This window comes from Zerene cesonia, chromosome 12, assembly GCF_012273895.1.
Source record: "Zerene cesonia ecotype Mississippi chromosome 12, Zerene_cesonia_1.1, whole genome shotgun sequence".
Lineage (NCBI taxonomy): Eukaryota > Metazoa > Arthropoda > Insecta > Lepidoptera > Pieridae > Zerene > Zerene cesonia.
The window spans coordinates 5,883,343-5,908,220 of record NC_052113.1 but is presented as its reverse complement, the minus strand read 5'-3'; the positions used below and the strand labels follow the sequence as shown (position 1 = coordinate 5,908,220).

The 24,878-nt window shown below is 32.4% G+C and overlaps 6 protein-coding genes across 9 annotated transcripts; 3 read left to right on the top strand and 3 right to left on the bottom strand.

Moving 5' to 3' along the window:
- Positions 1 to 478: 478 nt before the first annotated feature.
- LOC119830762 (CUE domain-containing protein 1) lies at positions 479 to 3,419 on the bottom strand. The gene is made up of 3 exons (XM_038353892.1): positions 2,521 to 3,419; positions 1,689 to 1,984; positions 479 to 1,009 (listed from the first exon to the last, which is right to left on the bottom strand). Exons 1-3 carry the CDS (start codon positions 2,796 to 2,798, stop codon positions 843 to 845), a joined length of 741 nt encoding a protein of 246 aa, XP_038209820.1. The 5' UTR covers positions 2,799 to 3,419; the 3' UTR covers positions 479 to 842.
- Positions 3,420 to 4,515: 1,096 nt separating this feature from the next.
- LOC119830711 (lysosomal-associated transmembrane protein 4A) lies at positions 4,516 to 10,323 on the bottom strand. 2 transcript variants are annotated; one of them, XM_038353818.1, is made up of 7 exons: positions 10,158 to 10,323; positions 8,894 to 9,007; positions 8,405 to 8,609; positions 7,631 to 7,745; positions 7,144 to 7,300; positions 6,631 to 6,879; positions 4,516 to 6,231 (listed from the first exon to the last, which is right to left on the bottom strand). In XM_038353818.1, the coding sequence occupies exons 2-7, from the start codon at positions 8,999 to 9,001 to the stop codon at positions 6,121 to 6,123; spliced, it is 945 nt and encodes a 314-aa protein (XP_038209746.1). In that variant the 5' UTR covers positions 9,002 to 9,007; positions 10,158 to 10,323; the 3' UTR covers positions 4,516 to 6,120. The 2 variants fall into 2 exon arrangements, with proteins under 2 accessions (XP_038209746.1, XP_038209745.1); XM_038353817.1 differs by having other exon boundaries at positions 7,631 to 7,769; positions 10,158 to 10,321.
- Positions 10,324 to 11,136: 813 nt separating this feature from the next.
- Positions 11,137 to 11,802, top strand: LOC119830674 (ragulator complex protein LAMTOR4 homolog). Of its 3 annotated transcripts, none has more exons than XM_038353752.1 (3): positions 11,137 to 11,320; positions 11,412 to 11,529; positions 11,612 to 11,802. In XM_038353752.1, the coding sequence occupies exons 1-3, from the start codon at positions 11,305 to 11,307 to the stop codon at positions 11,769 to 11,771; spliced, it is 294 nt and encodes a 97-aa protein (XP_038209680.1). In that variant the 5' UTR covers positions 11,137 to 11,304; the 3' UTR covers positions 11,772 to 11,802. The 3 variants fall into 3 exon arrangements, with proteins under 3 accessions (XP_038209680.1, XP_038209679.1, XP_038209677.1); XM_038353751.1 differs by having other exon boundaries at positions 11,377 to 11,529; XM_038353749.1 differs by having other exon boundaries at positions 11,138 to 11,320; positions 11,391 to 11,529.
- On the top strand, positions 11,758 to 13,800 carry LOC119830672 (protein RFT1 homolog). The gene has a single exon (XM_038353747.1). It carries the CDS (start codon positions 11,795 to 11,797, stop codon positions 13,472 to 13,474), a length of 1,680 nt encoding a protein of 559 aa, XP_038209675.1. The 5' UTR covers positions 11,758 to 11,794; the 3' UTR covers positions 13,475 to 13,800.
- Positions 13,525 to 16,554, bottom strand: LOC119830673 (vacuolar fusion protein CCZ1 homolog). The gene is made up of 11 exons (XM_038353748.1): positions 16,406 to 16,554; positions 16,222 to 16,319; positions 16,002 to 16,092; positions 15,878 to 15,928; positions 15,659 to 15,784; positions 15,413 to 15,585; positions 15,032 to 15,306; positions 14,210 to 14,394; positions 14,017 to 14,102; positions 13,822 to 13,946; positions 13,525 to 13,749 (listed from the first exon to the last, which is right to left on the bottom strand). Exons 1-11 carry the CDS (start codon positions 16,475 to 16,477, stop codon positions 13,691 to 13,693), a joined length of 1,341 nt encoding a protein of 446 aa, XP_038209676.1. The 5' UTR covers positions 16,478 to 16,554; the 3' UTR covers positions 13,525 to 13,690.
- Positions 16,555 to 18,245: 1,691 nt separating this feature from the next.
- Positions 18,246 to 23,990, top strand: LOC119830793 (EF-hand domain-containing family member C2-like). The gene is made up of 16 exons (XM_038353937.1): positions 18,246 to 18,302; positions 18,783 to 18,938; positions 19,560 to 19,710; positions 19,785 to 19,897; positions 20,027 to 20,116; positions 20,257 to 20,333; positions 20,454 to 20,619; positions 20,691 to 20,853; positions 21,153 to 21,336; positions 21,601 to 21,751; positions 21,843 to 22,031; positions 22,290 to 22,435; positions 22,537 to 22,653; positions 23,321 to 23,500; positions 23,616 to 23,757; positions 23,839 to 23,990. Exons 1-16 carry the CDS (start codon positions 18,246 to 18,248, stop codon positions 23,947 to 23,949), a joined length of 2,193 nt encoding a protein of 730 aa, XP_038209865.1. The 3' UTR covers positions 23,950 to 23,990.
- Positions 23,991 to 24,878: the final 888 nt, after the last annotated feature.

Sequence of the window (24,878 nt, the reverse complement as noted above, 5' to 3'; positions counted from 1 at the left end):
ACTTCGGCACACGTTTGTATCAACATCCATGTTCATTAATTGCATAATTAATCATTAAATATTTATCACTATGTATATGATTCAGACAGAGTTATGGTCACTATTGCGAGTTGCTTAAATATGCAAATATTTCACTGCTAATAATTCTTCCGAGAAGGGCCCTACTTACTATGCGCCGTTCAGGATGTAGACTCTTACAAAAATGCCAGCAGACGTATCATTATAAAATTAAGTTAATGGCGAGTAGCAAACTCTTTTTATTTCCTCATTTTTCTTATATATTGTGCTCGACTACAAGGAGTAATTTGCAGTAAAATAAATAACGCAATGTAAAAGAGATCATCAATTTATTTCTAAAAGAGGAGAACTTGTTATTATTTAATATTTTGTAACATTACGAGGTCGAACAATTGAATATTTTTTTCAACACAACAATGTTCACTACAAATATTTTACTTAAAAACAAGTCGAGTTGAAATTATAATTATAATCCACTGGGATATCTAATCAGCATGTTAGAAACGACATAGGTAGACGGAATATCTAAGAATATCTAAGTTCAATGAACGAATATGATTCTAATCAAACTATAAGCAAAATAAAGCAAAGTGCTAGGTAATGTCTACACATAGAGTCTAGACCTTTATTTACAAAACAATAAAACATATGGCTGATTCTCTCTATAAACCTTAAAATTATCTTTTCACATCGAACCAACAATAACAAATTGTCCAATCCTATCTATCTATCCCCAGTCTTATGCGAAACCTTGTGCAGCTCCAAAATAAGGCCCATCTAAGTCTTTGGATGAAGCGCGATGATATGACGTAGCAAGATTTAAATTAAATTTTGATGTTTTGCGTGTGCGATTTGTCGTCTTCGTCGCTGTGCTCTTCCTGCAGCAGCAAGCTGTCAGGCGGGCCGCGAGGCGGCGCGCGCCCGCTGCCGCTCCGCCGGGAACCGCCTCTCGAAAACATCCGAGAAAGTTGCGCAAATTTCTTCCGTGAGACTAAAACACAAATATAGGTTCGGTTTCCAGCTCACAGATACAGATAAATGTTATTAGTGTACCATACAAAGGGACCTGATTTTGAAATACGTACTGTATTATTATACATAGTGCTCTTCAATAAATTGATTATATACAACACAAAAAAAAAATTTAGTAATTCGAACCAGCACTTTCTGAGATTAGCGTCTTGGCTCGTTTATATTATAAAAAAATTAAGTAATATTCTATTTCAACAATAAATATAGAGAATATAAAAGATCAAAATAATAATTTATTTATCATAAGGGTTTTTATTTAGCTATTTTGCAGATATTAAAAGAAAATCATCTTTATATATAAGTAAGTAAGTTATCAATCATTATTTCTACAAAAAAGATTACCGACGTTCCTGAATCCCAACGTCTATAAAACCAAATGACACCAATTTCCTACCTATTACAAAAATAATCGCGTCAATCTGTGATCGGATCGGATAAACCGCGGAGTTATCTTTTCGCGAATTGGAACTCCGTAGTGTTTGAGACGTTAGTTGAAAAAATAAATTTAGAAATTGTAGATAGAAAACTTTCCAAACTTTTCACTCAGCATAATTTTAATTAGTAAAAATAGGAAATAGCTAAATAGTTGATAAGTTAAATTGGTGATGATGTTTAAATAACATTCAATGATAACTTACGCTTGCCCATATTCTTCAGTCTTTCCTTAAAAGCGGCTTCATCATCATGACATTTTGTTTTATTTCCCTGTTCACTGTCCAATGCTGCAATGAACTCTTGGTTCCATCGTAGTTCGGCCATGAATTCCTCGTTCTGAAGGAATGTGGCGATGCGGTCGTCATCCATTTCGAGATTAAGATCTATTCTAGCGTCGGTATTGGGAGGTATGCGTAGGAACATCGGTGGTAGGGGACCTAGCATTCGCGGAACCCATTTTTTACGTATAGCTAACGGCACCGACTCATCTTCAACGTCTCTGCAAGCAACACCTAACTCAAGATATATACCAGTTAGGATTTTATAACAACCATATAACAACTAAAATATAGTAATAATGTTGCTAGACTATTAAACAAAAAGCCACGAACATTCTTAGATCGAAGATCTGAATCTTTATAACTAAATTTAAAAGTTTGAAATTATGCAATAAGTAGAAGTTTCATGATCAAGTACTTCGTTGTAGGTCAGTGACGTGTTCTTGGCTCAGTTGAACCCGTTGGTCACTGATAAATACTTGGCAAGTGATTCGTTACATAGTAATTGATGACTTATTTATGTAATATTTGGAATATTATTTCTGATGTCTTAAAAGTTTACAACCAAGTTTATATGTTAGTACTTGAGCTTCTTGAAGATTTATATTAACTTTTGATGATGATAGGAGAAAGAGTTTTGTTTTCTAAGTACCAAATCCGATGTGATGACATTAATTTATTTATATAGATCGTAACTGTAAATAAGATTTATTTATTTACTCTTGCCTCACATACAGGTGCTATGATATCTACTTACACAAGTGCTGTGGTATCATTATCATCGCCGTTTTGAACAGCGCGTGCTGACCGGCGGTTGCTGCGAGAAGGCGAGCAACTTTCTACACGCTCTATCTCCAACCGCAGTCTTTCATTCTGGTTGTCGGTGCTCATAGCCAGCAGTTGGTCGATGGTCGCATCAACCGCACCCTGATTAGCACGTAGCACAGCTTCAATAACGTCATCATCCATGTCCGGAAACATGGTTTTAAAATCCGTCATCGCCTGCGTGAACTCGAGTTGCATCGTTGAAGCCATCGTGCCGGCGGGTCGGAGTGCGTGATCTTCAGAAGGTGTCACGAGCGCGGATCTCTCGCCGGCAAAACAGCTGATACGTCACTTGGATTTGGCGCAGTGTAGAAGACCGTTGCCGTGTAGGCATCGGCCATTCTCGCGACGCGCTGGATATTGCGTCGGTCGGTTTGTGTCCCCCACGCCACTAATTAGCGATATTAGAACGCTAATGTAATACGGCGCCCTGCACTGAACGTTACCATGATGTGCAATTTTCACTTTCTGTGTTTCAGGTGTGCAATGCGCTTGCGTGAGTGCAGAGGAACGCGGAGGGTGTAGTCGTCGATATAAATAGAGCCGCATGAAACTACGACGGCGCGCTATGTTGTTGCCTCGTCCGGCAGGCGGCATGCGCGCATGTCCGACTATTGTTTGTAAATTACTTCCATCATTTTGACCGTCTTTAAATTCTTTTGCACCGTTCGTGGTTTTGCAGAAATAAACAAACCCTAGTACATTGTACGTGACAGAAATACACCCATGAAATAGCTCCTCGGATTACACTCACTTAATGGATTTGTTTTTTCCATTTTATTGCGTCTTTATGCACACCGTAGATAACTTAAGTCAAATGGTACCTGCTTTAAAATTATTCAAAAAAAAAAAATAATAATTTATAAATTGGTATACCATGAATTTGAAGCGAACGGAAGGTAAATGAAAGCTAAATGCATCCGACGATCCTACTATATTATATCAGGATCCCAATTAAACCTTATTGCAATCGTAAATATCCCGGATAGAAAATCTGCAATGAACAGCTACAATGACGAAACAAGTCAAATTGCACTTCTTTTATTTACAGTTATATGGTATTACGATACGAGATGCACTTGAAGTATCTACTTGATTTTATTCAAAATATGTACTACTTTTATAAATATTAGTTGTTCCTGTAATCTGTATGTTTGTTGCGCTATCGCTATCATTTTACACAAATCAAATAAAATGGAAGGGAATGAGTAGGGAATAGTACTTTGTTTGGAGATTGGCTTTGATTGCTTTATTTATTAATTTTCAAACATTTATTATTAACTAGCTTTTGCCCGCGGCTTCGCACGCATTGAATTCGTAGTAGTTTAATACATTTTATAATTACATATAAACCTTCCTCTTGAATCACTCTATCTATTAAAAAACCCATCAAAATCCGTTGCGTAGTCTTAAAGATTTAAACATACATAGGGACATAGGATCGAAAAAAGCGAATTTGTTTTATACTATGTAGTGATTAGAAATAAAAAATATTTTTAGTAGGTACCTATTTGAGAATTGTGTGATAGTTTAAACAGATTTTCATCTATAGGTATATTTATTTTTATACAAAACTTTATTATTAAAGCGAAGAATAAGGAAAGCTTGTAGGTATATCATAAAGCACAAGCTCGTTTGGTTGGACGCGCTAATCTTAGGTTATATTGGTTCGAATTGTTTTTTTTTTTTTGTCGGACAGTCAATTTATCGCGGGAGGCTATAGACGAAATAGTTTTTTTACTTCAAATTTATACGGATCACAATACTAGCTGTATTTGATAATTATAATAAAAAGATACAATCAGATTAGTAATTATGAGAATGCAAGTCTAGGTTGTGTTATGTGGAATAGCTTCAGAGTATTGGAAGACCAGATTTTCTAAAGCATGGGAGAAATGGGAGAAAATTTATTAGTTTAACGAATAGATATGCATTGTCAACATTTATTTTCAAGTTTTTATCTTACACACATGAATTGTTAAGTGCCTTATCGTGATATACTACTATACAACAAAATAATAATAAAATACAGTATTTATCTAAGTGCAACACATTGGATATTTCATATATTATCCGAGATAGGCTAAGTACCTACAATTGTTATTTTTCAGTTATCCTTTATTTCACATGACACGTTATCTTACTTTAAGGATAGGCCGTAGTAGAACTATGAGAGCCTATGAGAACTTAGCTAATACACATTATAAACTTTGACACGAGAAAAACAGATCAAATAATAATAATAATAAACTGGGTTAGTTCATTTGAATAGCAGGTTTTTAAATATAAAATTATCTATTATTTAGATATTCGAGTAAATTAAAAGAACTCTTTCATATTTAATAATGTATAATGCTTTTATATAACATTCAATTGACACAACTTTATGATCTTTCAAAATGGACGGTCCCCGAGCTCTACAATTTTTTATCTTGTTTATTACTGACAATTCTTTTGAATAATATGAATTCATCTCCTGTAAATAAGAAAATATTACCCAAAGTACACAATAATTGAAATTAAATTACATTGTGCGAAATAGGTGGCGCAGACCGTACGTAGCTGCTCTTATTATATTTAAAGTCGATGTAATTAGCGTAATTAAAGAATAATTAATAAGATTGCAATTGCACTTTAGATGTTTAATAATATTGAAAATACGATTTCACTTGTTGTAGATATTTGAATCATTTGAAAAGAATAGAAAATACACATAGATTAACAAAACAAAATGTTGTATTTAAATACTAGCTTTATTTCATTTAAGAATAAAATTTCTAGTATGTATTGCTTAAGATTTAATGCTAATAATGCAATAAAAATGAAATAAAAGAGATAACGAGAATTCGTTACTTTTAGCATTTCTACGACATAACGCTATCTATAAATCTGCTAGCTGTATGTCCCGGCTCCGCCCGGGTAGTCATTTATCATAATTGAAATAGTATAAACTATCCTATGTTTTAAGTTGGAACGAACGTTAAGTTGTTTAATAGTCCATCGCGGACAAACAACGTGACACGTAATTATATATATCATGATTATGTTTATATGTTATTGTTCCGTGAAATGACATCGCATAGGAAGAAAAAAAAAGATAAGAAATTGTTTAACTGGCCAATACTGGTATATTTGGACCCAAAGAAAATTCATGATAACAAAATATGATTAATATATGACACACAAACGGTAAAATATCATATACGTCATACAATATAATAAAAAAACAAGATAATAAAATATACACGTCATAAAAAAAATTATGGCAACAGATAAAACAAGAAATAAAAGATCATTTTTATATTTTTGTTTATGTAGATGGCGGCTAATAAGCAGATAATAAAAGACGCGCATTCATGAATATCAAAATTCAAATTCAAATAGAACACAATTTAAGATAAGTGTACGCTTCTCAGACAGCAGAGAATATGGGTCTCCTGCCCCTAAACAAAGCTAACGTTATCCAGAACCATATTAACAAAATTACATAAAAAAAATAAGTTAATGAAGACTTAGAAGTTAATGGTAATGTTTAGACGGTAGCCTGTGAGCCCTGTTGCGGGAGGACCACCATAGTGTTTGTGGGGGCGTTTTGTCCCTCTGCTTGAGCTTCGGTTCCTTCCTTGTTCGTTTGGTTGGCGGGCTGTAGATGAGTAAAAAAAAACATTAATGACATGTAGAGGGGAGGTCATAAGTGTGACAGTTTGTATGTTTTTTTTTGTTTTATATTATATACATAAGAAATTACTTTTATTTATTGTTCAGTCTCGCCGCAAGTACACGCGAGCGATTGGATTCAAATTTATAAGATACGTTTTAGCATGACCGCCAGACACAGCATAGTTTGATATATACTATGACGTGTCTGTCTAGCACTAAACCCGAGTCAGCTGCGACATGTTTTCGTGTTTTATAACACAATATGCAAACAAACAAACTTTCAGATTTTTCAATATAAGTGTGATTATTAAAAAAAAATTTACAAAATGCTCGCTCATGGAGTTCAGTCAGAGAGATTGAAGCGACGTGACATTGCACTCACCACAGGCACAGGGTTAGCGGCCATAAGCGTAGCCGCACGATACGAAGGGGGTGGGGTCTGCTTGACAGCCTCCTCGTAGTCGGGCAGCAGGCTGGAGTACTGCGGCACGGGCAGGGGGGCGCGGCTGTAGGGGGTGATGGGGCTCACGGAGCCCTCGCTGGATATCACGAAGGGCGTGAGGCTGGTGAGCGCGTGGGAGCGCATCGTGAGGTACTTGTAGCAGCGCCACACCATGTTGATGAAGTACGCCTTGGGGAATATAACGGTTTGAGTTTATGCTCTCTACAATCGCGATTGTCTGTATTCAATATATCGGTGTGAAAATAGAATTTTCTCGACGATATCTAGATGAGTAGAAAAGAACAGTTGTATTATTCATCAATTAAACTTATGGTTTTTTACTTCATTTAAGTTATTAACGTGCATTGAAAATAGGCCCCTTTTTATTATTAATTTCAACTTTGTTATGATGATGAAGAATGCAACGCTATAGAGCAAGTTATAACCACATACCTTCTGAAGAATAGCGAAAAGGAAAGCGCAAAGTATGAGGAAAGCCAGAGCAGGGGCGGGCAGTGATAGCAACTCGTTCCGCCAGGGCACGCGGCGGGCGTCCTTCACTAGGCGGTGGATCGATCGCACGTAGCATAGATACCCCATACCGGTCAATCTAAACGAAGTAAAGAAAATCAATTGTTTTATTTATTACTTTCCTTCCAAACCTCAGAAAATTTGTATGTATGTCAATATATTATTGCATTGTATTATAGCCTTCTATGCAAAAGTTCTTGACCCGATTTAGTTGTAACAGGCATGTCAAAGAATCAAAAGTCTGCGAAACCGCACTTGGCCAGCGTGGTGGATTAAGGCTTGAACCTTCATAGGAGGCCTGAGTCCAACCAGTGGGAAAATATACGATGATGATGAGGTAGTTTAATTAAAATGCATTCATTATAAGGGGAAAATTCACAACCTGTATTTTGTATACCAGTATACTTACACCGTGATGGCAAAATCGAAGATTTGAAGACAGAAGAAAGGTAGAATATGGGCAGGCTTTCCCCGTGCTGCGCCATATATTAACATCAGAGTGATAGCCAGAGTGCACACTGTAACTAGAGCACCAACATCTACGTCATCTGAATAAAAACAAACAACATCAGTTAATAAATGTACTTTAGATGATGCTTTTTAAACTTTCTTTACTTCTGTATATGAATTCAAATTAAATTTACATATAAAGTCAATCAAGACATACAACTTACAAAAATTCCAATCCGGCTGAATATTCGAAATGTTATTCAAAACAATAAATTTAAAATGAAATATTAATATTATCCATCATTCCCATTCAACACATGGAAAACCATTAAATCAAGGTCAAAATCAAAGCAATATATTCTTCTATAATTTTTGCCCAAAAATCAATTTATCATTAAATTGCCCCAGACTATCTATAAAAAGGCATCAAAGCTTTTTCTGTAACAGATACTATTTCTATGATAATATAAAAATTCAAAAAGGTTTTGCGCACAATTTCCCCCAGAAAGCCTGCTGCACATCTGTATATGAGTCACTCATAAATATGAGTCACTCAACCACTCATCACAAATTCTCGAAAACCGCATAACAAATAGTAGTAAAGACGGATTTTTCATTAGGGGCATTTTTGATTCACTCTTATTTTTCGATCTAATTTGACAGGAGTAACATTAAGTATATGTTTATCATATGTCACTTAAATGATAAGTAATTTGTAACTGAACATGCATACGGTATATATAGCTGTGGTCTCTTGGTTTAACAGCATATTGTGGATATGGGCTAGGGGGTGCTTCCACATTAGACAGGGGTGTGGGTAATGCTGAACCAACATCATGCCAATCCACAAAAGTCTCTTGCTCCTGTTCAAAGTCTTCCATCAAAGCTGGATCCCTGACAACAGCAGCCAAGAATCCCAGAGCTATTAGATGAAGCACCTATAAAAATTTGATTTTTCATATAAAAAAATTTAAAAAAATATTTAAAATAAATCACATGGGATATACAAAAATAATTATGAACAAATACCAAAAGGTCCAATTTCTATAATGATTATGTACATTAGTGAAAATAATAGTATAAGTTTTTTTTTATCATTGTGTTCAATTAATTAAACAAGTTTACATTCATTGATAACAAAGTATGTATTTCCATAGTAAAATACTGCAATAATTATGAAATAATCAAAGTATTTAATTTATGTATTTTTAGTAATATTTACCAAATGCCAAGACCCAAGGAGAATGGTCCCAGTCCGAACATGCAAGCACCCGCAACAGCGCCATTCCTTACTGCGCTCCGTTCCCATTTTATTTCGAAATCTTAACATTTTGACCTGTAAATACTTATAAGGTTATTTTTTAATTCACCCATATGTTTTTTATTAATTTCGTTCATTTGTATATTATCATATCAACACAGGAAATAACCCATATTTAAACAATATAATATAAATATTGTAATGTATCATGTTCTACAAAACTTAACTTTAGTTAAGCCCTTAAACACATTGGGTGAAATATGGTTTGATATTTAAATATCTGCTTATTTCTTCTCAGTTACAGGTGCGAAATTATTTAATACCAGCAGCCTGCCCTTTCTTTGCCCATGGTCCAAATGTCCAAAGTGCTCAAGGATAAATTTCTAATTGTGAAAGAATTTTTCAAATTGGTCCATTACTTTTTGACATTAAAATGTTCAAACAAATGCTTCAGGATTCTATAATTTAGTACATATAAATTAAAGACAAAAACATTGCTTCATATTTTTTAATAGATTAGTAAACACACATAAATGCATTATGTAATGAGTGGTTCAATATCTGGATAGAAGAAGGTATAGTGTAAATAGGAAGGATTGAAATGTTTTACTTAATATTGTTTATGATATTCTCAACAGTAATAAGCCATCATCATAATTTTGTTTAATGATTTTGACCCATTTGCCAAAAATAACTTTTATCACTGCAGAAAAAGCTATTTGAACAAGCTAATAACACAAGTACATTCAAGGATCCAATTCTAATTATGTTCTAGAAATGGAGTTTTGTAATCCATAAATTATTTGAGAAAAGAATTATCAACCCAAATAATCACTGACTGTTTATTTGGTTAAAATGTATTGTCTGAAAATAATATTTTAACATCGAGCAGTCCTTAGTAGACATAAGTGGGATACAATTTACATTAAATCATTGTAAATTGTAATTATTGGTGTTTAATTTTTTTTAATACCAATTAATGTATTAAATGGAGAATAACTACTGTAAGTATCAAAAAGATTGCATATACTTTTAGCGCGACATCTTAGAATAAATGTAAAGGGTTTAAGGATAATGCATGTAATCGTTAAGTACATGACTTACGCACTAAAAGAAACATAGAATTATAGTATGAAGCGTATTCATATTACGTTATATTGATTCCATATGTGTTTGAATAGTCATATTACGCGATAGATTGTTTATAATCAATTTTTCAACTTACGTTAAAGTCAGTCAAATAACAAAATACCGATTTTGATTTTCACTAAAACAAGTAACTGTACTTTTAAACGATTTGTTTCAATAAAAGTATCGACACATCAAAATAAAAATCACAATTCACAAATAATCTACAATACATTTACGTATGTCGTAGAAATGACAATGAGACAACTGACAACTGTCAGATAAAATGAGTTTGGACAGTTGACAAATCCTAGGAATCAGGATTGATCTTAGAGGAACCAGGCAGGGAGCCTATTCTTACTCTACAGGAAATAATAAATTTGGTTTTAACTTTAAACATGTTGTGTTTTATTTGGGGTAATTGCCAAATTACAATGGATTATATTTGAATCCATTACTATTGGTAATATTAATGAAATTGTTAAGGACTGTTCACCTGAGTAACGTTAACGGCTCTAAGATATTATTTTGATAAAATGCTTCTATTCAAGTGATTTGATCACACCTTAATTGATATGCCTTGGTAAGAGCCTTATGCGAAGCTCTATCATATCCTACAGGTGTTTTAGGATAAATCTATGTTTTAAGGCCACTGTCTTATATGATACACTTTGCTCTTATGTCATAAACTCTGAGTAACCGGCATGTAATGAATTTGTTTTATTTGATGCGAGATGTAGTATTGAAGGTTTACGTTCAAAATGTTCTAGATAACATTTATAGCATCGAGACTTTGATCTGCAAATCTTCGCATGGCCACATCGGCAGCAATCAATACATTAAGTTGTTGGAAAAATATACAAAACTCCAGGTAAAGCATTATAGCACATATATTTTTTGTGGAAAAACGTTCCGAAAAATGTCAGTTTTTATCATTATACATTATATACAACAAAGTAATTAAAATAAATAAAAGCTAAGCTTGCTTACTTACTTACTCTGTGGTATAGTACTTTGATTGACGTTTGGCTTAAAGGTCTCGTAACCAAGCCATTAAATCTGAAAAAAAAAGTTTATTGACGTAAGACGTTTTGATAAATATTTCGATTTTCGTGAAATCTACGTACTTATATTATATATATTTGATATTTCTATTTCTGCTTTATTTGTACGTATGAGCACAAATTATTGTTTAAAACGTAAAATTTATTTAATGATAGATTTATAATTATTTTCCGATACGAATGAGTTTTGTGGAAGGTAAGGAAACAAAACGAAATTTTGATTGTTTAAATTATTTATTTAGTCAAGTCAAGTATCCTAATTTCAGCTATAATGGAAAAAATTCCAGACAAACTTGGCTATTTGATATTAACAGAGGACGGAGCGGTACTTGAATCTGGCGGCGAACTTGAAAACGACGAACGTGTTGCTACGATTGTTACAGATCTTATCAGTTTATCAAATAGGTGAAACATATTTTATTGTGACGCTACATTGATTACGTGGTGTTTGTATTTGGTAACCATCAAAGTTTTATTATATTTTTAGTGTGGATCCCATAGCTTTTGGACCAAATGAACCATTCAAGAAAATATCCATAGCATATGAAGATCATTGGTTTGTGATATGCTTGTCTAATAAGAAGATACATGTGGTAAAGCGCAGTATACAAGCACCTGCTTCTGAAGGAATTGCTGTTAATGTATAAGTGAACATTATAATAATTCAAAAATGGGGCGTAATCTATTGATGAGTAGTTTAGAAAATGCATCATTTAATATTATCCTTCAAATATTGTTCAGGTGTGTAACATTCATTATCAATGCTTGGGTTATAAGGAATGTTGGACATGAAGTCATTGGTATAATGAATGTTAGACTCCTATTGTTGGAGAGTACTATATTATTTTTAAGCAGAGAACCATTTCATAGAGCATGTTTAGGACAAAAAGATAACTGCACATGGAGTCAGATAATAAATCAGACTTGGCTATCAGTCCCAATGAGCTGTTGTTTGTCTGTAGTGTTTGTGTATATTTGGTTAAACATCTTACCTTTGGGTCATCCAGAACTTGCAGCGCAGTATACATTTGGTTGTTGGAGTGTTGCATTTTCTTGCATTTTGGAGCTTTGTTCAGCAAATATGGCACTTGTTGCACAATTATTCTGTTTTGTCAAGTTAAAAGTTGTATTGGATACATTACATATATTTGTTCGAACAGTTTTATTTTTGTCTATTATCATTTATGATAGATCAATGGCACTTATAGCATTTTCTGTGGCACAAGTTGGTAGTATTGCAGTTATTGTTATTGCATATTATTGTTTCTTCTATTGGTACATCAAAAGTAAACCACTTTATGTTAAAGGAGCCCTTAAAAGTAGAATTGTTCCAGATAGCATTTTACAGAAACTTTACACCAACATGGATGATTTTAACTTTGAGTCTCTTAGAGATTTTTTACCTAAATACTCAGGCTCATTAAACAGCACATTTGATAAAAAATTGGGCACATTAACTGTGAGCTTTGCTAAGCAGGGTGTTGTTAAACAGTTATTAACCGAAGGAGAAAAGTATGTAATGTCTGCAAGCCCTGTAATGTCATTCAGTGAACAGGCCACTTATGATGTTGTAAATAATTTAGGTAGCTTAGCCGCGCGTTTTGTTTTCAGACCTATAGAAGACAGTAGTTATTTTTATTTTACTCAAATGTTAAATCGCGATTTGCCTTTACATAAACAAGATCAGCACAAAGTTCAAGAGTCATGCACAGTGTTATCGCAAGTGTGTAAAACTGTCAGTTCAATAGGATTAATTGTTCTTGTATTTGGTCAAAGTTATTCTTGCACTTTACTGACCATGTATGGAGGTCAGGCATTTGTAGCTAGTGGTTTGCCAGTACAATTGCTTAGGAGTCACTGCTTAGCAATAGTTCTAATGGCTATTAATGGTATTACTGAGTGTTACACTTTTGCTACTATGACGAGTGGGCAACTAAATAGTTACAATTATTTAATGGTATTTTTCTCAATAAGTTTTTTACTTTTATCTTATGTTCTTACTTATATTTTAGGTCCTGTTGGTTTCATTATATCTAACTGTATTAATATGTTAGCACGGATATTCCATAGCATTCATTTTATAAATGAGAAATATAAAGATACTGATTATAGGCCTTTACAAGGACTTTATGTTGGTAAATTTTTTATAATAATATTGACTGTAGCAGGAATTATCTGTAAATTATCTGAAAATAAATTATTTAAAACTAATATGCTAGCTCATTTAGCAATTGGCATTCTATGTTTTATGTGTGTTTTGATGGCATGGGGATATGAAAATAAAGAACTTATCATTAAAACATATAGAAAATTTTTCAAAAAAGAAGATGAAAAAGTTTCAATAGACTAGCATTCGGTTATTAAACTATTATAAGTATGTAAATAATATATTTATCAAACATAATTTATGTGCAAATTGTATTTAACTATATATATAAAAAACCTATAGAGTCAATAATTGAATAAAAGATAATTCATTGGTAATGTAACATAGATTTATTTTAAAATATAACATAATCTGTACATAATTATTGAATTAAATATAAAAAAATACACTATTTGTTGTTTACATTGGATAAAAGAATATACCTTTCATTTGAGTTTCACATATTCTTTTCACTTCATCTGTAAGCAAATGAAAATAATTATTATCCAATATATTATGTAACTTCTAAATGATATATTTATTTTCTTTACCTGCTACTTCTTTCAAATTTGCATTTTTTTGCATAACAACATAAAATTCTCTATCATTTGAAGATTTTCCTGTGATCCAATACTCATCTGGAGTTTTGATTATAATTTCACCATATTTGCCTAAACTGCAATAAAAATTAGTTGGAAATGAAAGAAAAATTTACAATTATATCAATATGAGTATCAATATTTTACCTTTCCTGATCTGCATGTATTTTTGCTATAATACTTAAAACTTCTGGTCTAACTGCTGTTGATGGCGTCATACAATTCGGGGGTGTCTGAAATAAATGGTATCATCAATAAATTTTAATTTACTTCATAGATAAATTTAGAGAATAATAGTGAATCACATATTTTTCTCTTGCTCAGAATTTTAATTTCTTACGGATGTTTTATATGCCAGATTCAGTCGATTGAAGTACAAAAACTTGTGATCAGAAGGTGATATTTGAGCATTTTGTAATGCATGTAATGTGCACTGTTCACTTATAGATGATGCAATTGTGGAAAGTTGTGGCCCAATGAAAGCATCCAATGATCTGAATGTAGATAGATCAAGACTTGTATTAACTGAAACAAAAAGTTTAACTTAAGATGAGCACAGATTAGTTAAGTAATGGATAGTCCATTAAATTATATTATAAAACTACAGAAATTTAAAATTCACAAAAGAGAGTTCATTAGATGTGTCTGAATCACAACATATCTGTTTACAAATTTGTCATCAGTTTGCAAACATTCACAGTTTTGTAGTCTGCCTCTGCATCCCTACTAATCCCTACTAATATTATAAATGCGAAAGTAACTCTGTCTGTCTGTCTGTCTGTTACGCTTTCACGCCTAAACCACTGAACCAATTTTTTTGTAATTTGGTATGAAGGTAGAACTGAACTTGGGAAAGGACATAGGATAATTTTTATCGCGAAAAAAATGGAAGGAGTTGAAATAGGGAGATGAAAGCGATATAACCGAATTCCACGCAGGCGGAGCCGCGGGCGGAAAGCTAGTATATGTATATATGGAGAAAAAGAAATCAAAATTTTTGTTTTAGTTAGGATTTAATTTAAAACTATCTAGAAATAGTTGACTCACAGCTGGCTACTGATGGATGTTTGGGATAAGCAACTTCTCAGCATTAATACAAAACTGCAAGCTTTTGTAAACTGAAGAAAATTTAACCAAATGATATTTTTATGACAAAAATTACCATCAACAGTTAAACAAATTGTAGCACTTAAAGTCCTGTATATAATGAGATAATACTGTTGGGTATCAGTATCATCCTCACGCATCATAAAAACCTTGCCAAGTTTTTGTAAGTCTTCTTCAGTTCTAATGCCATCTGGTGGGCTGATAAAGCGACCATGCCTCTCAGCAGCTGTTACAGCTCCACCTTGTATTTCTTTTTCCACTTGTTTAGGAAGTAAGCTATGCACTAAATATTGATATAAAGTAAGCATGTCATCCTTACATAGGCCATTCCTGTAAGAATTATCAAAACCGTAATAGTATGTAAGTGATATTTGAATAGTTGTTACATTATGAATATTTATAAATTCAATAACATTCTTGTTTAAAGTATTCTTACCAGATAAGTTGGTCATTGTAGACAAAAGATACACATTTAAACTCAGGATAGTTCACTTCAAGCAAATCTATGAAGCATATAACACTAAAGAATGAGTTCTTCTCCAGTGGTAAGTAGTTAATACCTTGAATAACATTGCTTATATCATTTGAAATATCTCTATTGGATATGTACTGAAAATAAAAGAGAAAAATAGAAAGGGCAGTACTAAAACAATTAAGTTAGCACAGGTATTCTCATACTTACTGGATTAAAGAATGTTTCACAAATATTGTAGGTTTCCTCGGGTTGTATTTCACTGTACAGGCCAACAAACATTCGGAACATTTTGTAAGATAAAACCAAAAAGTCTTTCATTATTGATGGTTCAACCTGTATTTAAAATTCAGTTTACAAAATATGGAGTCAAATTAATTCATAAACAATATGTTTACTACATATACTACAGAATATACTTTAACTTACAACATCTTTACTTTCTCCAGTATTTTTTGTAGCGTAAGGTATGCGAACAACCTGTAATCATTCAAATGACTATAATAAATATGCTGTATACTTATATTTACAGCTAAGTTGACTAATTATTTACCAGAACCATCCAAAAATCTTTCTCAGGTTGGTAAAATATATATCTTTTAGACTGAGTCTGCAAAGCTTCACAGGGTTCAGATGAAAACGTTCTGTAAAGAAGAGATTGATTGTATTATATTGCAACAAATTGTCGCAGAACTTGGTGGCAAAATATAAATATTATCATTTAAATAAAGAAATTCAATCCGCGAATCGAAAATTTTAAAGTTAGTACTCACGTCATAAATTTTGCAACAGCCTCACATAATCCAACTTGAGTTTTGCGAGCGTCGGCGCTTATTTGGTTTGGATAAAAAAACAGTATTCTTTTTAGTTCCTATAAAAAACAGTCGAATTAAATTTAAAAGGCTACAATAAATCAGTTTATGTACAGTTAAGCATAAATATTTTGTTTTAGCTTACATCTCCTTCCTTAGGTCCAAAGTTGGAATTAAAAATAAAGAATGAATGTATTTTGTTTTTAACATCAATCATGACTGTATCTTTATAAATGAATCACATTAAACTGTTATTTTTATAAACACAATATAAACGCAATATTAATTTGCAATAATTTTAAAATTGATATACAACATTCTCAGAAACTTTTTTGTTTTGACTTAGTACTGACAGTTGACATATTATAGATATATATTTTTTTAAATATTTAATGGCTTGGTTACGAGACCTTTAAGCCAAGTCTTATTTTTGATAACAAATTTCTTTAATGATATATAGATAAAATATATTTCTAAGAGTAGTGTCAGTGCTGGCAGCACTTTTTTGAAAACAGTTATTCTGAAAAGGGCCAGATAGGTCTAAATATCAATAAAAGCGTTTGATCACGAGTAATGTAAAACACCAGAAAGCTAAAAAGTTTTGTTGGTTCAATTATAATTCTATAATATTTCTCAGAGTTCGAGCATTTCGACTGGATGACTAGAACTTATGTGGCCAATTAAAACGCTAGGTTCGTAAACAAACCCTCTTATGCTATTTGTGTAAAAGTAAAAATTTTTCAAAATCAGCTCCATTTAGAGATAATTGTAAATAAAATAAATATTAGTTTAAAAAAAACTAAAAAACACGCTTTAACAAAAATCATATTTTGCAAATTAAAAAATGGAATAATTTTATCAAATTAGTGTATTGTCATCGGTCCTCAATAAATCTACAAAGTTTGAACGAAATCTGGCCGTTTAAAGTGAGTCAAAATCGCGCCCAAAGAAGTCGGTTACAAACAAACATACAAACAAACATACAGGTGAAGCTAATAAAAAGCGTGTAAAATAAACAAAATTGGGCTAGATTCCTTTTTTAAGGCTAAAGAGTTTAAAAGCAGGTTTAATCGTCAAAAAGGGCTAAGGTGGCAACACTAAGTACTTTATTGATATTATTGAGTTAAGCTTTTTAGGTACATAGCAATGAGTTGTTAGCTTATGTACGTAGTATACCTATTGACATTATGTTCTGGCAGAATCCGTCCTCGGTGGATCGGGAATTGCCACTAAAGAAACAGAAGAAGAAGACATTATGTTCTGACATATCAGTTGATATAACAGATTATAATATCTACTACGTAAATTAGATAATGTGTCACGAAAAGAGTTCCAAGTATATTGCTTTACGCTCACGTCCCCATTAATGGGGCTCAGTTATTTATGTATTCTCTGTGGAAAAAATACACGAGATTTTTATTCTTTAACGTAGAAGTCGCATAGTTTGCTGATACACTACTTTTGGAAAAGTTCGTCGGAAGTTGTGTTCATAATTAAATTTATAAACAAGACACTTGACGAAATTAATTTTATTTAGATTATTACGCATTACAAATAAGTTCTTCCTTCCATGTTTCTCCGATTGAAAATACACGCATTCATAAAAATTTGCCTGTATTTTTTTCTGTTTGTTGCCGCAGAATTTTCGACTCCTGTGTGGCCCTTTTTAAATTTGGTCTAGTTCTGACAACTTAAAGAATTGTTTTATAATAATATTATATATGTATTTTTTATTACAATTATCGTATGTTAATTACTCTATTGGAAAACGATATATTTTATTGCCGTAATTTTATTTATTTTTTACATTATATACTGCGGTTTTGCTTTAAATATTTCACATACCATTATTTCACGTTGAGAATAATTTTTTAAAATTCGTTTCTATAGTTACCCGACTTGTTAGTTGAGTGTTATAATTTCGAAGTCAAGTTTAAATTTAATTTTTTGCTATTTTCAATTTAAATCAATTATTATTAATAATAATGTCTGTACGAAATCCAAGATTACCTCTTTTGCCAGGATATGGAACTAATCCTATGGTATGTAGAGTGTAGACTTTATTAGTAAGTACCTACATAACTTTTTTTGTGATTGGGCCACCTCGTACCTGAGAAGTTACCACACTCAAACAGAACATCGGTTTGAAATAGTACAATGCTACTGCGTTTCGTTCGGTGAGTGGGGTAGTTGGAAGCCCGCATTCTTTTCCTCACTTTCCTTATCCTTTATCCCAGCGCATTTGCCGCTGCAAACGCTGTCCTACGTGATAATCGCTGACTATGAGGCGAACCACCAGCTCAGTTTTCCGCTATGACATTAAAATGGACACATATAAGAAATCATCATCATGTTGATATTCCGCGACACTAGATGAATTGTTTTTCCTAACCTTAGTAGATATCGAGATTGTTCTCCATGACAATCCCAAAACTTTTATTAATTATAGATTCGCCATTTCAAATAAACCTCAATGGTATTGTACTACGATATTATGTTTTATTTTTTTTTATATTTAAAAGATAGGAAAGACGAGTTTCGGCGTTCGCCCTGTGTTCACAACGATTGGTAAAGTGAACATGTTAGTGGATAAAGCTGAAGGTGGAAATAGAGTGCCTTCTCTGTATTGCCGCAAACAAGCACCGGATTTACCAACTTGGATAATGTATGACAAAAATGTGAGTTCTTAAAATACAGATTTTCTATTTTTTATAAATTATAGTTTTAAATTTACTATATCATACCAATGCTAATAAAATGGGTTGATTATTATTTTGCATAATTTACCCCTAAGTGACAAGATTAAAACACCTACACCTACACTTGGCAATAAAATATTCCAATTAAAAATATGAAGAAAAAGAAAAACTTTCATTGTAAAATCAATTAGACCATCATATAAACAAAAAAAAAATCTGTTAACGCAAATGTCTACTAAAACCATTTATTTGAAAGTTGAGGTATGCGGTGGAGCCGACGGTTATTTGATATGATATTTTGTTTGCTACTTAATTTAAATATTATAGTCAATCAGGGTAATTGTAAACGGGGGTAATTGGACATATTCTCAATAAACTTTTAACTATGTTAAAAAACTTGACTTTTTGTAGTGACAATATTTTTCCAATATAAAATGTCTATGGACATCTATTAGATTAAAATTTTTTAAACGTTTTGCGATTACTGAAAAAAATTATTGGGATTTTTTTCCAATCATCCCTTCTCAACAATTACTCTGTTTGACCCTACATGTAATATTTAATTTCCTTATTATCTAATGATTGTTCATAAATCGATAGATATTACACTTCCAAGCATATTTTCAACAATCTCTACACGAAATGCGTTCTGCTTCTCATATTCTTCGTAAAGTTGAAATATTTTTCTTCTTAGAAGATGGTACCATCAAAGTTATGGAACCTAGAACAGAAAACAGTGGATTATCACAAGGTATGTATATGTAATGAAATGTATATTATCTCAGTTGTTTATCGAAATTTATTTGCATTGTTATTCCCTTTTAGGTACACTTATAAGTCGTCAAAGAATTCGATTACCTTTTTCTTACGATGTTTATTACGATGTACTTGATTTAAATATTGGACGTGAAGTAACATTCTTTGGTAAAGTATTTAAGGTCAGTATTCTTCAATACGTATCTGCATTTTATACTTAGCTGTATGTATAGTGTTTTGTGTACCTATTAAAAATAAACTAAAACGTAAACCATTTATTTCGAAACATTCAATGTTAAAAATACTTACAGATAGTAAATTGTGACAACTTTACCCGCGTGTTTATGAATCGCTTGGGTATAAATGTTCCTGATCCAATTCCTTGGCCAGATGCTATTGAGGTACGAAAACTTCGCGATTAACAATTATTTTGAGATTGCTCTTGAATTATACAATAAATTCGTGCAGATAAGTGTTAAAATTTGAATACGAATTTATAGCGTCGAAGACAATTGTTCCTAAATTAATTTTATGCTTTTAGAGAGCGCCAAACACAGCCAAACCTCCAAAACATAGACCTTTTCGTCAGTTTCTGGATTTTGACAGACAAGTCTTGAGGTAATAATATAGAATGAGGTATTTAATGCGTAAAACCAGTTTTTGTTTATTGAAGTAATAAATTAATTGTAAATTATTTTTGCATATTATTAATTTGAATGCTAAATTATGTTTTTTAAGGTTTCATGGATATTGGGATGATAGAGAAACAGAATTTGGTATTATTCACCTTTTGGAGATTCATTATTTTTTAGCAGATGATACTATAGAAATAAAAGAAGAGCTACCTCCGAATTCAGGCATGGAAGCTGGACCAATGTTTCTGAAAAGGATGCGGCTCCCACGAGTAAGAATTTTTTTTAGAGAATTGCCAGCGCCGTTAATGTTGTTTTTTCAACCTAGTGTTTTTTTTTCTAGAAAATACCTTCGCATATTGAAATGACTGGAGGTCCAAAATGTCCGTCATACACTCCGGCAGACCTGAGCATTGGGGCTGTAATAAATGTCTTCGGACGGAAAGTTGTCCTTATTGATTGTGACCCTTTCACCAAAGAATATTACCGAGTAACATACGGCTTCGGTTCGTGAAAATATATTGTTTATATTTCAAAAGAGCTATTATTACTATACTATATTTTATTATTATTAAAAATCACTCGTTGATTATGTGAAAATTTTGAATCGCAGAGTTGTATTCAAATCTTTTATTTTGATAGCCCAATTCTGTTTTGTGCTCAATTTTAGACCTCGCTAGCTAGACATAATTAAGCTGTTAACACTGCAGAGCGCGCCAAATTTTGGCGGCCAAAAATAGGTAGTGTAGATAAAAAAATATGTACTTTTATTGGAATTGTAATTCCCCGTATTTAAATTGTGCAGATTCATTCACGCCGCTCCCTGTACCAAAGGATGAAGGAACTGAATGTATAAGCACAAATGTAGCTGACCGAAAATTGCCACCGTGGAATGGTTATGGCAGTTATGATGATTCCGCGGAAAATTGTCGAACTGTAGAACCAAAACCTCCTCATAAGGATTTCATCAAATTCTTACATAAAGATCGGTACGGTCATTTCTTACTACTAACATCCTTCCGGACATCATGGAGGCCAAACACGGTTAAGCTTAAAACATGATTTATCATGGTCCTTCTATTTTCATCATCAGTTTATTAAGAATTAAGCGTAAGAATATATATAAAAAACGTTAACCGTCATGATCGATAATTCCTATTTTCGTTATCAATTTCTTAGAAAACGTAATAAAATTTTGATCAAGAGCCTTCCGGTATTTCAGCACAATTATCGGTTTTATTTCTGTATTTTAGGGTTGGTTTTGACTCTCATACTCTTCGTTTTGCTGCACGGCTCATTACTGACAATCCTGAAGATAGCACTCGTTATTTTATTTTAAAATATTTCTTATGTGATGATACTATTGGAATATTCGAGCTTGGAGAACGTAACTCTGGGTTTAAGGTACATAATATGTGTCAACGGAATGTAATATCTGAAAAAGGATCATTATAAAGCACGTAGCGTATTTAATATTCATGTGCTTGTATTTAAGGGGGGAAAATTTTTCCGCCGTGATAAAATGTATCTGCCGGATGTAGACTTCTTTGTGCCAAAGGAACCACCAGCCTACACTGACAAGGACATGTGGGTTGGCAACGAGGTGATAATAAATAAGCATCGGTTTCGGCTCATAGCTGCAGATGAATATGCTTTACGGTACTTGGAGCTACATGCAGATGAGGTGCGGTTCTGATAATTAAATTGGATTTTTTTCCCTAACTTTCCTTCGCGCATAGCAATGCCTGTATTGGAACCAATATTAGTACCTAAGCTTTCACAATTTGTCATCGTTTAAGCATTTTTCTTGGCTAGAAGAAGTGTTCTCATCAACAAAATCATCGGACTTGAGCGATAAATTCACACCGATAACTGATAAGTCAAGCTTGGTACACATAATTTTTTTTTCTATTACTTAAATTATAAATTTCTATTTTTTTAGTATCCAATGGCGAATATCGCTCTCATAATGGATAAAATACGTCGCACTTTGGCTTCACAAGAAAATGGATACAAGAATTTTGTAGCTAAATATATGGAAGCTGTTTTGCCAAACAAGAAAGAATTGATGACTGTTAGATGTTTTAAGTGAGATCCTTACTACTTTTCGATGAATATGAATATATCATATGATATATCATGTTGTATATATATATGTTTAATATTGTATTATTTGTTGCTACTTACAGGCAAGCACTTAAAGAAATAATGTGTGAAAAAATGACGGAACATGAATTTTTAACATTGATCCGACATTTCCGCGGAGACCCTGGCCAAGAAAAGAGTCCGCGGCGCGAAATGATCAGGTATCATTGAGGTCATACTTCTTTTACTTACTTGCAGTATTTACTTTTTACTTTTAGGTTCAATGTAGTTAACAATTTCAATTAGTTTACATAAATGTTCTAAATTGGTAAACATACTAAACACTTCCAGGGATAAGAATCTACTCCCTTTTTTTTACGTCCCTATCGCAAAGAGACATGAATTAGACAGATCTACACTGTGAAAATAATTTATAAGAATATGTATATTTATCAATTCGGAACGAAGAATAGTCCAGATGGCTTAAATAGGCTTACCTAGTAATATTAGTACACCATTGACATAGGTTATATAATATTATTTGTATTTTTTGAATAAAAATCTAAGTAAAAATCATAGGCAGTCTTTGTTAATCAAATCGTCTACGTTACTTAAATTTGTCAGTTATTTCGTTGTGTACTTTATTATGGATTGGCTGCCTAATATTATATTATATAGCAAAAGACGTCCCACTGCGTATATGATTAATATGACTACCTGTGGAAGTAGTTTATGTTTATCTAGATTCATGATTATCTTCATTCGCAATTAAAATTGAAAAAAAATAATGTCTCTGTTTAATCTTGGGCATGTAACAGACAGACTTTAATATAGGTTTGTATAACAGCATTAGTGTGGATTTCTTGATATTGTATTTTCGTTATCAAGGTCCTTAGTTTTCTCGGACTTAACGCGTGGCTTGTGGGATGATCGTGAAAGACTCAAAGAGGCGTTGTTACACGCCGACGCCAATGGTCTCGGAGTGCTGCCGGCCCCGCGGTTGCGTCAGTTGTTGAGGGCCAATCGGTTGCCAATTAACAACGACCTCATGGACTGCATGTTACAAGTGTAAGTATGATACGATTGTTTTCTAGTAATATAAACGTTGAACGGTTCGGCTTGAATGAGGAATCTAGTAAAACTGTCTCTCTAACTAATTCTCCTATTCTTAAACTGTCACTAGGTTGAAAAAGGATGATGACTGTAATATTGTTTACGATGATTTGATGTCGTTCCTCGATTTCCAAACACGTCCAGTATATAATTTATCAGAATCAGATTATCAGAAGGTTATCAGGCACGCTCCACCATTGAAGGATACTGAGGTAATATTATTTACTTAATACAAATGTATATTTGTCCAAGTTTTGCTTGTACTGTATTTGTAATATATATATTTCTTTTAGTGTAAAATATGGTCTGAAACTGAATCTGTCATTCAAGAAGGATATGTAAATTGGAACGCTTTTCTGTGCCAATTGAATCTTGAACATCTTGTAAAGGAACAGACTCAATGAAGACAAAAATAAGGGCTTTCGATGTAAACCTTTGTATAGGCTTATAAAGTTTTGTAGACATTTTTAAATTTGTTTGATTAAATAATTAAAAGAGGTAAATAGCGGTTTCATTTTTGTACTTGATCGTTTGTATTGGCTTTAAGTAAACGTTGTATAACTTGCTAGCTGGAATCCGCGATGTCACTCGCGTAGTTCCCCAGTAAGAGGCTTATGGGTTAATTCAGATTAAAATCTGTACCAAATATCATACAGATCGGGTCAGTGGTTTTGCGTGGATAACAAATATACTTCTATAAAAATACATTCCTTCAAACTTTCGCGTTTATGATATTAGTTCTAGATTGATCTAATATTAGTTAGTAGACTGAGTTCCAAAATGTCTCATATAGCTAAAAGAAAAACACGAATAATTTTTTACATCAATTTATTCATCACAATAAATAGTCCTTTTTTCTTTTCTCACTTTTTCCTCCTCAAATTTACACACATTGAAGTTACACAAAATAAAACTTAGTTTTTATTCTCTTAACTTGTTACATGATTTTATGACCACCGAATTTATAGAATTAATGTAAGGAATACAAATTATTAAATAAATAACTTATCTAAATGTGATTTCTTAAATAAATGACTTTAAAATTTAAGCTATGAGATTTTTTATATTTCTCGTACACTTAAAAGTAAGTTTGTACAATTGTAATCACATTTTTACGTAAAATATTATGGTGTTGACTTAAAATTAAAACGAAATAACTGGTACATATATTTCGATTTTTATAGGGATAGAAGTTAATTTATATAATTAAAAAATTTCACATTTAATACTGTTACAATTATTTTGATAAACTTTTTTTATTATATAGTAAAGATTGTAGCGAGAGTAGTGATCTAAATTATACTATAATTATGTTGTTGGACATTTTTTCATA

Excerpts from the sequence above, each read along its gene's own strand:
- LOC119830793 (XM_038353937.1), top strand. The coding sequence starts at position 18,246 with ATGTCTGTACGAAATCCAAGATTACCTCTTTTGCCAGGATATGGAACT. Across the intron at positions 18,939-19,559 it reads GGATAATGTATGACAAAAAT|ATATTACACTTCCAAGCATA; the intron begins GTGAGTTCTTAA and ends ATAAATCGATAG. Across the intron at positions 21,337-21,600 it reads AAATTCTTACATAAAGATCG|GGTTGGTTTTGACTCTCATA; the intron begins GTACGGTCATTT and ends TCTGTATTTTAG.
- LOC119830762 (XM_038353892.1), bottom strand. The coding sequence starts at position 2,798 with ATGGCTTCAACGATGCAACTCGAGTTCACGCAGGCGATGACGGATTTT. Across the intron at positions 1,985-2,520 it reads AATGATACCACAGCACTTGT|AGACGTTGAAGATGAGTCGG; the intron begins GTAAGTAGATAT and ends TGTTGCTTGCAG. Across the intron at positions 1,010-1,688 it reads ACTGAAGAATATGGGCAAGC|TCTCACGGAAGAAATTTGCG; the intron begins GTAAGTTATCAT and ends TTTGTGTTTTAG.
- LOC119830674 (XM_038353749.1), top strand. Across the intron at positions 11,530-11,611 it reads CTTATCAGTTTATCAAATAG|TGTGGATCCCATAGCTTTTG; the intron begins GTGAAACATATT and ends TTATATTTTTAG.
- LOC119830711 (XM_038353817.1), bottom strand. The coding sequence starts at position 9,001 with ATGTTAAGATTTCGAAATAAAATGGGAACGGAGCGCAGTAAGGAATGG. Across the intron at positions 8,610-8,893 it reads TCCTTGGGTCTTGGCATTTG|GTGCTTCATCTAATAGCTCT; the intron begins GTAAATATTACT and ends AAATTTTTATAG. Across the intron at positions 7,770-8,404 it reads AGACCACAGCTATATATACC|ATGACGTAGATGTTGGTGCT; the intron begins GTATGCATGTTC and ends GTTTTTATTCAG.
- LOC119830672 (XM_038353747.1), top strand. The coding sequence starts at position 11,795 with ATGGGGCGTAATCTATTGATGAGTAGTTTAGAAAATGCATCATTTAAT.
- LOC119830673 (XM_038353748.1), bottom strand. The coding sequence starts at position 16,477 with ATGATTGATGTTAAAAACAAAATACATTCATTCTTTATTTTTAATTCC. Across the intron at positions 15,586-15,658 it reads GTGAAACATTCTTTAATCCA|TACATATCCAATAGAGATAT; the intron begins GTAAGTATGAGA and ends TTTTATTTTCAG. Across the intron at positions 13,750-13,821 it reads AAATTTGAAAGAAGTAGCAG|ATGAAGTGAAAAGAATATGT; the intron begins GTAAAGAAAATA and ends ATTTGCTTACAG.